The 14232-nt window shown below is 47.0% G+C and overlaps 1 protein-coding gene across 1 annotated transcript; it reads right to left on the reverse strand.

Moving 5' to 3' along the window:
• Positions 1-518: 518 nt before the first annotated feature.
• On the reverse strand, positions 519-6869 carry MED30 (mediator complex subunit 30). The gene is made up of 4 exons (XM_072151287.1): positions 6552-6869; positions 4770-4928; positions 881-991; positions 519-690 (listed from the first exon to the last, which is right to left on the reverse strand). The coding sequence occupies exons 1-4, from the start codon at positions 6750-6752 to the stop codon at positions 595-597; spliced, it is 567 nt and encodes a 188-aa protein (XP_072007388.1). The 5' UTR covers positions 6753-6869; the 3' UTR covers positions 519-594.
• Between the last annotated feature and the right edge of the window lie 7363 nt (positions 6870-14232).

Genomic DNA, 14232 nt, shown 5'->3' on the forward strand with positions numbered 1-14232 from the left:
GATGTGTTAAACCCCAATTTAGGCCACTGAGGATGTCAGTAGACATTGGGATCTGTTTGGAGAAAGTAGTCCATTAACCCCTTCCCTATATCCAATGTACATGTATAATGGATTTCCAGGGTCCATGATCAGAGGTGACCATTTACCCCCAGATGGTCAAATGAGACCACGGCATCAGAAAGGTTACTTTCACTTTCATTAAAGGGTTCTTCCGCAGGATATAGCGCTGGGAATAGGGATTGGTGGGTGTGGCCAGCGGGAAACCGAACTCAGTGGAGCTTCCATGCCTCTGTAAACAAACATGGGCACGGACCAGCGAGACAGCGGCGCGGGGCCCCAGGAGAGACGGAGGAGGGGAGTACAGCTTTCTTTTTTTCAAACTTACCTCCCCAGCCCATCTGCTGTTTTTTTTTAAACAATCGGACAACCCGTTTAAAAGCAATGAAATAGCTCCCCCCTGACAGGAGAAAATGTCGCTACCACCCCCCGTACAAAAATAAATTCTCCTTCCACAATCCTTATGAAAAACAATATTTATTACACCGAAACCCTCCTGAAACGTAGCATTAAATACAAAACAATCCCTGCCCGCGCTCAGTTCCTCATGGCCAACATCGCGTTGATATCCCAGATCAGATTCCGTAATTGGTCCATAATCTGCTTCAGCTGCTGATTCTTCTGCTTTAATTTCTGGAGGAAAAAGCAAAATACAAGAAGAAGAAATCAGTGAAACGGGATAATAAGATGATGGAAGACGAGATTCAGGTTCTGCTCACGACGGAGGCGAAGGTTCACTAGGGAGAATTTGTTGCAGAAAATCCGGAAAACAGAAGCCCCATGGACCTCAGTAAAGTCAATGGGATCATAGTCATCATCTTACCTTATTTACTTCCAAAATTTCCCTCCTCTCTTCAGTCGCGTAGCGGAGCTGACTGGCCGGGCCGCGCTCCTCATTTTTCCAGTAGTCGTCTTCTATGTACGGAATTAGTTGCTATAAAGAAAAGATACAAAACGTGTGATGGGAAAGACAGTATAGCGTATCCACATGGAGTGAAGAGAACTGCGTGCACACACTGCAACAACAGAACGGTGCACACCTATACACACACTGCAACAACAGAACGGTGAACACCGCGACAACAGAACGGTGCACACCTGTATACACACACACACACACACACACTGCGACAATAGAACGGTGCACACCTGTATACACACACTGCGACAACAGAACGGTGCACACCTGTATACACACACACACACACACTGCGACAACAGAACGGTGCACACCTGTATACACACACACACTGCGACAACAGAACGGTGCACACCTGTATACACACACACACTGCGACAATAGAACGGTGCACACCTGTATACACACACACACACACACACACTGCGACAATAGAACGGTGCACACCTGTATACACACACACACACACACACTGCGACAATAGAACGGTGCACACCTGTATACACACACACACACACACACACACACACACACACTGCGACAATAGAACGGTGCACACCTGTATACACACACACACACACACTGCGACAATAGAACGGTGCACACCTGTATACACACACACACTGCGACAATAGAACGGTGCACACCTGTATACACACACACACTGCGACAATAGAACGGTGCACACCTGTATACACATACACACTGCGACAATAGAAAGGTGCACACCTGTATACACACACACACACTGCGACAATAGAACGGTGCACACCTGTATACACACACACACACTGCGACAATAGAACGGTGCACACCTGTATACACACACACACACACTGCGACAATAGAACGGTGCACACCTGTATACACACACACACACACTGCGACAATAGAACGGTGCACACCTGTATACACACACACACACACTGCGACAATAGAACGGTGCACACCTGTATACACACACACACACACACTGCGACAATAGAACGGTGCACACCTGTATACACACACACACACACACACACTGCGACAATAGAACGGTGCACACCTGTATACACACACACACACACACACACTGCGACAATAGAACGGTGCACACCTGTATACACACACACACACACACACACACACACTGCGACAATAGAACGGTGCACACCTGTATACACACACACACACTGCGACAACAGAACGGTGCACACCTGTATACACACACACACTGCGACAACAGAACGGTGCACACCTGTATACACACACACACTGCGACAACAGAACGGTGCACACCTGTATACACACACACACTGCGACAACAGAACGGTGCACACCTGTATACACACACACACTGCGACAACAGAACGGTGCACACCTGTATACACACACACACTGCGACAATAGAACGGTGCACACCTGTATACACACACACACACTGCGACAATAGAACGGTGCACACCTGTATACACATACACACTGCGACAATAGAACGGTGCACACCTGTATACACACACACACTGCGACAATAGAACGGTGCACACCTGTATACACACACACACTGCGACAATAGAACGGTGCACACCTGTATACACACACACACACACACTGCGACAATAGAACGGTGCACACCTGTATACACACACACACACACACTGCGACAATAGAACGGTGCACACCTGTATACACACACACACACACACACACTGCGACAATAGAACGGTGCACACCTGTATACACACACACACACACACACACACACACACTGCGACAATAGAACGGTGCACACCTGTATACACACACACACACTGCGACAACAGAACGGTGCACACCTGTATACACACACACACACACTGCGACAACAGAACGGTGCACACCTGTATACACACACACACTGCGACAACAGAACGGTGCACACCTGTATACACACACACACTGCGACAACAGAACGGTGCACACCTGTATACACACACACACTGCGACAACAGAACGGTGCACACCTGTATACACACACACACTGCGACAACAGAACGGTGCACACCTGTATACACACACACACTGCGACAACAGAACGGTGCACACCTGTATACACACACACACTGCGACAATAGAACGGTGCACACCTGTATACACACACACACACACACTGCGACAATAGAACGGTGCACACCTGTATACACATACACACTGCGACAATAGAACGGTGCACACCTGTATACACACACACACTGCGACAATAGAACGGTGCACACCTGTATACACACACACACTGCGACAATAGAACGGTGCACACCTGTATACACACACACACACACTGCGACAATAGAACGGTGCACACCTGTATACACACACACACACACACACACTGCGACAATAGAACGGTGCACACCTGTATACACACACACACACACACTGCGACAATAGAACGGTGCACACCTGTATACACACACACACACACACTGCGACAATAGAACGGTGCACACCTGTATACACACACACACACACACACACACTGCGACAATAGAACGGTGCACACCTGTATACACACACACACACACACTGCGACAATAGAACGGTGCACACCTGTATACACACACACACACACACTGCGACAATAGAACGGTGCACACCTGTATACACACACACACACACTGCGACAACAGAACGGTGCACACCTGTATACACACACACACTGCGACAACAGAACGGTGCACACCTGTATACACACACACACTGCGACAACAGAACGGTGCACACCTGTATACACACACACACTGCGACAACAGAACGGTGCACACCCATATATACACAAAGCAGCAACACAGTGGATGAGCCGGGAGTGTGTGTCAGACAGAATTGTGTCGCATGCTCTATGTTAAAGGTGTGGCAAAAACAAGTTGGTGCACTCTGTGGGGGCAGTGCAGGGGGCGCCAGATTCATGAAGAACAGGCAACACAAATACTGAATCTCTCGCCCCCTGCACACTACACAGGCAAACTGCACCTTTGATTAATGTGTGGCATTGTGGGAAAAGCACCTGAGCGCACTGGACTCCACCTATGTATTCTGAACTGTAGCAGCTACAGACAGAGTTCTGTTGTCACACACACAGACTGTGTTGGAATCACTTAGGCCTTCAGACAACTGCTGGCAACCTATGTACCCAGCGTGGATGCCTCCTTATCACAGGCTTTCCCTGAAAATAGGCCCTACTTAGACCTAGTTACAATCTGCTTTATCTGCTGAATTGTGGCACCCAATAACACAGTTCTGGTGTCCTAATAAAGAGAAAAATCTCTTCTTAATCATCACACAAGGAATGTTCTTTAGGTGCCACAGAACTAGAGCTATCCATTGTTAAATTTGCAGTCAGGAGTGAGATTTTCGGAGTGGATATCTCTGGTTCTGTAGCAGCTAGAAAGGCAATTCTGGTGCAATATAAATTATTACATTCTTCAGAGCTGTGTTTCTAGGTGCCAGGGTGCAGGAGTTATAGTTGTAGCCCTTTGACATATTCCCCTCTCTAACCTGAGAAATTGGGACCAATGGTTGTAAAAATTGTAAATGGTTATAAAAAGCTGATGGGTCCCAGGGCCAGGGCCCGGAATATAATGTATGGTTTCTAGTACTAGACTTCTTATATGAGAAAGTAACGCCTTATAGGCCCCATAGGCCTCTTGGGCCCGATTGTGACTGCAAACTCAGCACCCCCTCAAGTTATGCCCCTGATTGTGGGTGTCCTGACCATTCCTGATGACAGGGCCTATCACTTCCCAGGTCTACCTGCCTCTCAGACACCAGAACGTACCTCTACCGACACCGGCTCCAGTCCAGCACAGTTCTCGTTGCATTTATCGTACACCAAACGCAGTTTCCGGAAGAGGATGGAGAGCTGGCGCAGGTGTTCCTGTAGCTTTCCCAGACGGTCCTGGTAGGTTCCCATGTGATAGGTGACGCCATTAGGGAGCTGTAAGAGAAGGCCACTAGTAGGTTAGGTCCCTCCACCACCAGTAACGGAGAAGTCGCTGGAACGTTATGTCCATAGTGATATAAGGTCATGTGACCTAATGCGGGTAACGGGACGCTCCACAGGACATCTTTTGTCATGCAAAAGTAAGTGATGTCCTGTGGTCCAAGGAGGCCTCTTTGGCTGAAGAAGGTCCTGTGACTGCTAACACTTCTAGGCGAGCGGTCACTACGAAAAGTGGAGGGGGCCTCTCGAAGGAGACCTCCACACAATCACCTTTACCCACTCGGCGTACAAGCCAATCCCATCCATTTATGTGACCACCGAGCCAATCCCATCCATTTATGTGACCACCGAGCCAATCCCATCCATTTATGTGACCACCGAGCCAATCCCTTCCATTTATGTGACCACCGAGCCAATCCCATCCATTTATGTGACCACCGAGCCAATCCCATCCATTTATGTGACCACCGAGCCAATCCCATCCATTTATGTGACCACCGAGCCAATCCCATCCATTTATGTGACCACCGAGCCAATCCCATCCATTTATGTGACCACCGAGCCAATCCCATCCATGTGACCACCGAGCCAATCCCATCCATTTATGTGACCACCGAGCCAATCCCTTCCATTTATGTGACCACCAAGCCAATCCCATCAATTTATGTGACCACCGAGCCAATCCCATCAATTTATGTGACCACCGAGCCAATCCCATCAATTTATGTGACCACCGAGCCAAGAAATCGACCAAGGGCCACCAAGCAATCCCTAAGGGTGAAGACACACATGGCGTTTTTGGGCCGTTTTTGGGCCGTTTTTACTAAGTGCGTTTTCAGATCGTTAAAAACGCATGCGTTAAAAAACGCATCCGTTTTTTAAAAACGCATGCGTTTTTGTCCGTTTTTCGTTGCGCAATTTCGGAAAAACGGACAAAAATGCATGCGTTTTCAAAAAACTCATGCGTTTTTAAAAAACGGATGCGTTTTTTAACGATCTGAAAACGCACTTAGTAAAAACGGCCCAAAAACGCCATGTGTGTCTTCACCCTAAGGGGCGCACCCAATGGAAATCTCAGTCCTCAGCCATGTGTGTGGTGTAACTTCACTATTACAACGCCAAATCTAATACCGGTCTCCTGGATTGCGTCGTAACTCGGACAAATCCAGAATTTGAAAGACTTCGGCCCAAAAACAAAAGGCGGCATGTGGTCCAGTGGCGATACACCGCCTGTGACTTTTATTAGGGATCAACGTATAGAAAATACGCTACGGAGTGTAATCAGCGCTGACAGAAGACGCAGTGTGAACTGGGCATTAGCGCTGCAATGTGAATAGTCACATCACAAGCTGGTTGCACGGCAACACCACCGGCGGCCATTAGATGTGACTCGTTTGCTTCTTTTTGATTGCAACTTTATCTGCAACACCCATTTACGTGATTAACGATCGCCATGTCATGTAAGTAATGCAGCACCAACAGCATGCAATAGCGAACGTGTCGCAGGTATCGCATGTTAACAACCCTGGTACATGCAAATAATGGCCCCTCCCCCTGACACTGTAGGCCCCTCCCCCCTGACTCTTTAGGCCCTCTATATGAGGAGTCCGGCCACACCTGCATGTTCCTCAGCAGCTGGAAGATCTCCATGGTCCTGAACACGATGTCCTGCACCGTCTCCTGCCCGATCCTGCACAGTGACGCCGTGTTCACCTCCCGGGTGGCGGCAGCAGCGGCGGCGGCGGGTGGACCGGGGAATCCACCGGCGGCTCCAGCGGCCCCGGCCATCCCGGCTCCAGACAGCGGCGGCGTGGACATGATAGCGGGCACTATCGCTGGTAATCAGCCGGTAACCGGATACAAGCCAGCCACGGAACTGTTCTATGACCTTCCCAATATGGCTCCCACCGCCGGGACATTTTATTGTAGTGCCTTCTCAAAGATGGCGCTGGTTGGCTAGTACGAGCTGCCACACACAAGATGGCGCTCACAGAGTTCTAGGAGCTGCCACACACAATATCGCGCTCACAGAGTTCTACGAGCTGCCACTCACAAGATGGCGTTTTCTTTCGACGCGTCCGCCTCACGTAACATGGCGCCCGGAGGCGGAAGTAGGTAGCAAAATGTATGACTTGATATTTTGTGGGCATCGATTATATTTTCTATAGCTACACATAACTACTGTTTTCTTCCAGAGAGAGAATATCTTATTTATTCAAATTATGTTTCAATATATTTTTTAATTATTTCGTTTTTTCCCTTCTTTTCTATAGACTGTGGCTGTGTTACTGTAAGACAAGACAACAATATTAGGGCTCATTTACTAAGGGTCCAAACGCCGCACTTTCGTCGGGTTTCACGAATATTTCCGTTTTACGGCGAATTGCCCCGGGAATTTGGCGCACGAGAATGGATTGTGAAGCATCGGCGCCGGCTTTCACGCAACAGAAATGGGGGGGGCGTGGTCATTGGACAACACGACGGATTCAGAAAAATTGCGGAAATTAAAAAAAGATTTGTGTCGAAAGATCAGCACTCACATGCATCGGGAAGAAGTAGGTGAACTCCGGCGGACCTCGGCGCAGCAGCGACACCTGCAGGATAACGGGCGCACGACCTTCGTGAATCCTGTCAGACCCGAATCCACGTCGGTCAACGCGCCGCGGGATCGCGACTGGACCGGGTAAGTAAATGTGCCCTATTGTGTTCCATTATAGGAGTGCATGGGGAGTATATAAGGAAGTAATGCGGTTATGTATAAGGAAGTAATGCCTGTCTCCTGGTAGCACCTCTAGCCTCTGGACATTAGTGATGTGTCGTACTCGAACGAACCGGCTCTAGTTTGTGAACATTGGGAGCCGGCTCACTTAACCCCGTCCATAACCAGCTCACCACGCCCCAGATACAATCAGGTTAAAAATGGTGTGGCGTGGGGTGTTTGACTGGCGGCTTCCTATTATACATGTAATAGGGAGTCATTGAGGAGTCCGAAGAGCCTAATGAGCCAGATCACTAGGAAGAGCCGGAATTCCCATCACTATTGGACACTACCACAGAGACACAGCAAACCTTATGGCCACAGCTCGCATTGATGTGCCATCCTGAATGAGCTGCACTACCTGAGCCACTTGTGTGGTTAGTCTCATGCTACCACGAATGTGAAAGCTTCACCAACATTCAAAATTGGCCGACACATCAGCCAGAAAGCAGTGGTACTGAGAAATGGTCTGTGGTCCCCACCTGCAGAACCACTGCTGTCTAATCCATTTGCACAACAGCATTTGACATTGATCAGTATGGATCCTAAGTGGACAGTTTAATTTCACAGAAGTTTGTTTTACTTGGACTTGTATTGTGTTAAGTGTTCCTTTTATTTTTTGAGCTGTGTGTGTGTGTGTGTGTGTGTATATATATATATATATATATATATATATATATATATATATTATGGATGTATGTGCAATTAAATATCAAATTTTAATCTGGGTTGTTCTTTTATCCTGATGCACGGATCCACACGTCTGCATTCCCGTTCTATATATAAACTACTTGGGCTGGCTTCTGGCCCGATATTGACTGGGCTAATATCTAACAATAGCTTGTTTCAACCTTTCCATTTTGTGAGCGAGTGTTGTTCCACATTGGAGGTTGCTTGGGCCACTGTCTCTCACTGTCTCCCCTTGAGCTTGTGTGCTCAGGTCAGGGCCGCATCTGGCATGAAGCCGGGTAAAGCCCCCACCTCAGGTGGCAGATTGTGGACCCTGTTTTGTGGCGGTGGTTCGCTAAAAAAAATCTATTACATGTATCAAGTTCATTATTTTTCTGGGTGTTAAGGCTATATATATCAGTAGGGGATGTGTATATTAGAGAGGCTGTGCAACACTTGAGGCAGGCTGTGTATACTGGGGGGAAGGCTGTGTATACTGCGGGGAGGCTGTGTATACTGCAGGGAGGCTGTGTGGTACTGTGGGGGAGGCTGTGTGGTACTGTGGGGGAGGCTTTGTGGTAGTGTGGGGGAGGCTTTGTGGCAGTATGGGGGAGGCCTAGTGGTAGTGTGGGGGAGGCTTTGTGGTAGTGTGGGGGAGGCTTTGTGGTAGTGTGGGGGAGGCTTTGTGGTAGTGTGGGGGAGGCTGTGTGGTAGTGTGGGGGAGGCTGTGTGGTAGTGTGGGGGAGGCTGTGTGGTAGTGTGGGGGAGGCTGTGTGGTAGTGTGGGGGAGGCTGTGTGGTAGTGTGGGGGAGGCTTTGTGGTAGTGTGGGGGAGGCTTTGTGGTAGTGTGGGGGAGGCTGTGTGGTACTGGGGGGAGGCTGTGTGGTAGTGTGGGGGAGGCTTTGTGGTAGTGTGGGGGAGGCTTTGTGGTAGTGTGCGGGAGGCTTTGTGGTAGTGTGGGGGAGGCTGTGTGGTAGTGTGGGGGAGGCTTTGTGGTAGTGTGGGGGAGGCTGTGTGGTAGTGTGGGGGAGGCTTTGTGGTAGTGTGGGGGAGGCTGTGTGGTAGTGTGGGGGAGGCTTTGTGGTAGTGTGGGGGAGGCTTTGTGGTAGTGTGGGGGAGGCTTTGTGGTAGTGTGGGGGAGGCTTTGTGGTAGTGTGGGGGAGGCTGTGTGGTAGTGTGGGGGAGGCTTTGTGGTAGTGTGGGGGAGGCTGTGTGGTACTGGGGGGAGGCTGTGTGGTACTGGGGGGAGGCTGTGTATACTGCGGCAGTTTGTGTGGTACTGGGGGGAGGTTGTATATACTCAGTCTGTGTGCTGCTGGAGGTGTATATAATTTAATTTGGGAATTCAGGCAATCCCCGGGTGATGTACGAAATGACAATTGGATTTTAAAAATGTTGGATTGTCATAAGATCAGGATTAATAATAAAGTTTCATTGCAGACGCCTGTGATAATTGTTATAGCTGTTTATTTTATTAAGTCTTAAGTACAGTAAATTACTAACATCCAGATGTCAGTTTGTAACTATGGGTTGGGTGTTCTTAAGTAGGGGGCCTGTATGTATATGTGGGCTGTTATAAATAAGGGAGCTGTATATAAATAAAACATGTATGTATATAAATTAGACGGGTGTTGTAGTTCAGGGGGTGCGGTATATATAATGTATTATGGGTGTTTAACCCCTTAAGGACGGAGGGTTTTTCGGCTCATTTCTCGCTCTCCAACTTCAAAAATCCATAACTTTTTCATTTTTCCGTGTACAGACCTGTGTGAGGGCTTATTTTGTGCGTAACAAATTTTACTTTCCCGTAATGTTATTTATTTTAACATGCCGTGTACTGCGAAGCTGAAAAAAAAAATTCCAAATGTGGAAAAATTTAAAAAAAACCGCACGTCACGTTCTTGTGGGCTCAGTTTTTACGACTTTCACTCTTTGCTCCAAATAACACGCCTACTTTATTCTTTGGTTCGGTGCGATCGCGGTGATACCAAATTTATATAGGTTTTATTGTGTTTTAATACATTTTCAAAAATTAAACGAATGTGTACAAAAAAGAAAAAAAAATTTTTTCCATCTTCTGACGCTAATAACTTTTTCATACTTTGGCGCACGGAGATGTGTGAGGGGTCATTTTTTGCGAAATGAAGCGACGTTTTCATTGCTACCATTTTGACGTCTGTGCGACATTTTGATCATTTTTTATTTCATTTTTTATGTTATGTAAAAAGGTGTAAAAGTCGCATTTCGGACATTTGGGAGCCATTTCCCACCTCGGAGGTCACCGCCGGCCGTAACCGTTTTTATATTTTGATAGATCGGGCATTTTGGGACGCGGCGATACCTAATATGTTTGTGATTTTTACTGTTTATTATGTTTTATATCCGTTCTAGGGAAAGGGGGGTGATTTGAATTTTTAATATTTTATTAATTTTTTTTATTTTTTAAACTTTTTTTTTTCTTTTTTTTTCACTATCTTTTAGACCATCTAGGGTACATTAACCCTAGATGGTCAGATCGCTGCTACCATATACTGCAATACTTCTGTATTGCAATATATGGCATTTTTGCAGCTCGTACATTACAATGAGCCACTGGCTCATTGTAACGAATCTGCAGCTGCCAGATAGCCTCGTGTCAAAAGAAGACACGAGGCTACCATGGCAACCGATCGCCGCCCCCCGATGACGTTCGGGGGCGCGGCGATCGAAAAAAAGATGGCGGCGCCCGCGCGCCGACGTCTTTTAAATGCCGCCGGCGACTTTGCCGGCGGCAACGGTGGGGTTAATAGCCGTGATCGGTGCTAGCACCGACCGCGGTTATAAGCGGTGGGGGTTTTATGCATTATGCAAACACCCCCACCTTTGTATGAAGAGGACTCAGCCCGTGAGCCCTCTTCATACATCCCTTATACCTCTGCGCCGTAGAGCTACGGCGCAGAGCGTTAAGGGGCTAAGATACTATAATTTATTTTAATGGACTATATAAAGAATGTTTTATGTGGGGAATATTGTGTTCAGTTGTGACGATAATATATATTTAAGAACATGCTCCATTATGTTGTATAATGAAAAGTTACCGTATATACTCGAGTATAAGCCATGACCCCTAATTTTAATTTTAAAATTTTAAAAACCTATATATAGCCCGCCAGCCCCCTGTAGTATATAGCCCGCCAGCCCCCTGTATTATATAGCCTGCCAGCCCCCTGTAGTGTATAGCCTGCCAGCCCCCGTAGTATACAGCCTGCCAGCCTCCTGTAGTATGTAGCCTGCCAGCCCCCTGTAGTATACAGCCTGCCAGCCCCCTGTAGTATATAGCCTGCCAGTCCCCATGTAGTATATAGCCTGCCAGTCCCCATGTAGTATATAGCCTGCCAGTCCCCATGTAGTATACAGCCTGCCAGTCCCTGTAGGATATAGACTGCCAGCCCCCTGTAGTACATAGCCTGCCAGCCCCCTGTAGTACATAGCCTGCCAGCCCCCTGTAGCAGCCGGCCCGTAAGCCGAGTATAAGCCGAGTGGGGAATTTTCAGCACAAAAATTGTGCTGAAAAAATTGGCTTATGTATATACGGTATACAATTTTCCAATGTACTTTCTGTATCAATTCCTTGAAGTTTCCTACATCTCTGCTTGCTGTTCTTCTATCTATAGAAAGCTTCTATGCTTACTTCCACTAGATAGAAATCTGTCGCTGGTGTAACATCACGTAACCATAGATAGATTGCTATTCACTGGAAGTAAGCATAGAATAATTCTGAAGCCGGATAGCAAGCAAGGATCTAGAAAAACACAAAGAATTGATACATAACTTGTCATTACACAAAAAATATCAATTACTTTTTGAAAGTGGACAACCCCTTTTACATTGTGCCACTATATTCTACAAAAGGAAAATCCTTGCAACCATATGCATATCAACTAATATCAAGGTCCAATGCAAATACAATACATACAAAAATGAAGCCTACATTACCATTAAATTAAGTCAAGTCCAGGGAGGAACAGACGCCCCACGCGTAACGCCCGGCTGACGAAGCCCGCTAGCCAGGCGATACGCGTGGGGCGTGTGAGACCGTGATCTTGCGTCACAAATAATTTTTTAAATTCCGCGTTTTTTGCGAATCCGTCGGGTTGATCGACGTCCACGCCCCCCCCCCCCAATTTCTGTTGCGTGAAAGCCGGCGCCTATGCGCCACATTTTGATCGCGTGCACCAAAATCCCGGGGCGATTCGGCTCCAAATGGGAATATTTGTGAAACCCGACGAAAGTGCGACGTTCGGACCCTTATTAAATGAGCCCCATTGTTCTGGGTGCTAATAATTTTATTGTAGAATTTTTATTTTATATTCCAATGCAACACAACTTGCTAAAAATGTAACCATTTTTAATTATCTTTCATTATTATTATTATTAGTATTAGCTGTTTTTTTTTCACCAGCGTAATTGTCGGGGATTAGAGAAGAGATTTTCGTTGTACTAGGACTCAGCTGGTGGTGTATTATCTGTACCAGCCATATTATACATGTGACTAATTGTGTGCGCCTGGGTTTACAGGGGCCTGACGCACAGCGCAGATGGAGGACAATGTGTTTCTATTGAAATAGTTACTTTTATTTACCAATATTCCTGTATGAAAGGGCAGAACATTCAACTAGAAATTGGTTTTCATTGTCCCGGATTAAAGGTTAATGAGATAACAGAAATCTATTCAGAAACATAAAAGTTAGAAGAAGTTTGAAAACGTTTTCTAACTCCTTTAAAGGCGTTGGTCAGGATTTATTTTTGGTGAAAGCTAACATTTAGCTTTTATAGTTACACTAGGTGTGATGGATCCACAAAACTGTGCCTGGAAAGTCTGACAAAGCCTGAACTGACATGTAGAGATTCAGTGTAGCGGTATTGGCTAAATTAGTTAGTACTAGAAAAGTTTGCTCAGCAGTGTTGCTGGAAGTAGGAAAGGATGGAAGACACTGGGGCACATTTACTTACCTGGTCCTGTCGAGATCCCGCGGTGCGTTGTCCGACACTGATTTGGGTCTGCCGGGATTCACTAAGATTCGTGCGCCCGATATCCTGCAGGTGTCGCTGCTGCGCCAAGGTCCGCCAGAGTTCTTCATCCCGGTGCATGTGAGTGCTTGATCTTGCGACGCAAATTCATTTTTAAATTCCGCGTTTTTTCCGAATCTGTCGGGTTGTCCGACAGCCATGCCCCCCCCCCCTCATTTCTGTCGCGTGAAAGCCGGTGCCGATGCAACACAATCCGATCGTGTGCGCCAAAATCCTGGGGGAATTCGGCGCAAATCGGTCATATTCGGGAAACCCTACGAAAGTGCGGCGTTCGGACCCTTAGTAAGTGAGCACCACTGAATACAGCAGTTTTAGTAGCTACATTTACAATGGCAGAGCAGTGGAAATGTAGACATGAGGAATCGATGTGGTAAAGCAGGAGTGTGCAAGGCTGTGGTAGAGCAGTAATAAAGCAAAGCTGTGGTAGAGCAGTAAAACAAATGTTATGCAGAAATACAGCTGGAAATACGTTGTAATCTTTATATAGAGAACCGCACACAGTCATGAATTTCTTGTGAGTTTCTTAAATTTGCAGTACCAATCCCTGAAAATCCAGCTTGCTGAGATCCTAAAAGAGATGCAGTGCAGTGGGTAAGAAAGAGTACCCAGGGAAAAGATTCCAAGCTTTACATGACTGATAATTCTGACAAAGCCTAAAAGGACATGTACTGTGTAGCTCCCTGGCTAAATGAGTTAGTTCTAGAAAAGTTACCTCAGCAGTGTCACTGGAAATAGAAAGGAGGGAAGACACGGCATGCCTCAGTCTTAAAGGCTGCATTTAGTGTGTCAGAGTAATGGAGG

The sequence above is a fragment of the Engystomops pustulosus genome, chromosome 5, assembly GCF_040894005.1.
Source record: "Engystomops pustulosus chromosome 5, aEngPut4.maternal, whole genome shotgun sequence".
NCBI classification, from domain to species: domain Eukaryota; kingdom Metazoa; phylum Chordata; class Amphibia; order Anura; family Leptodactylidae; genus Engystomops; species Engystomops pustulosus.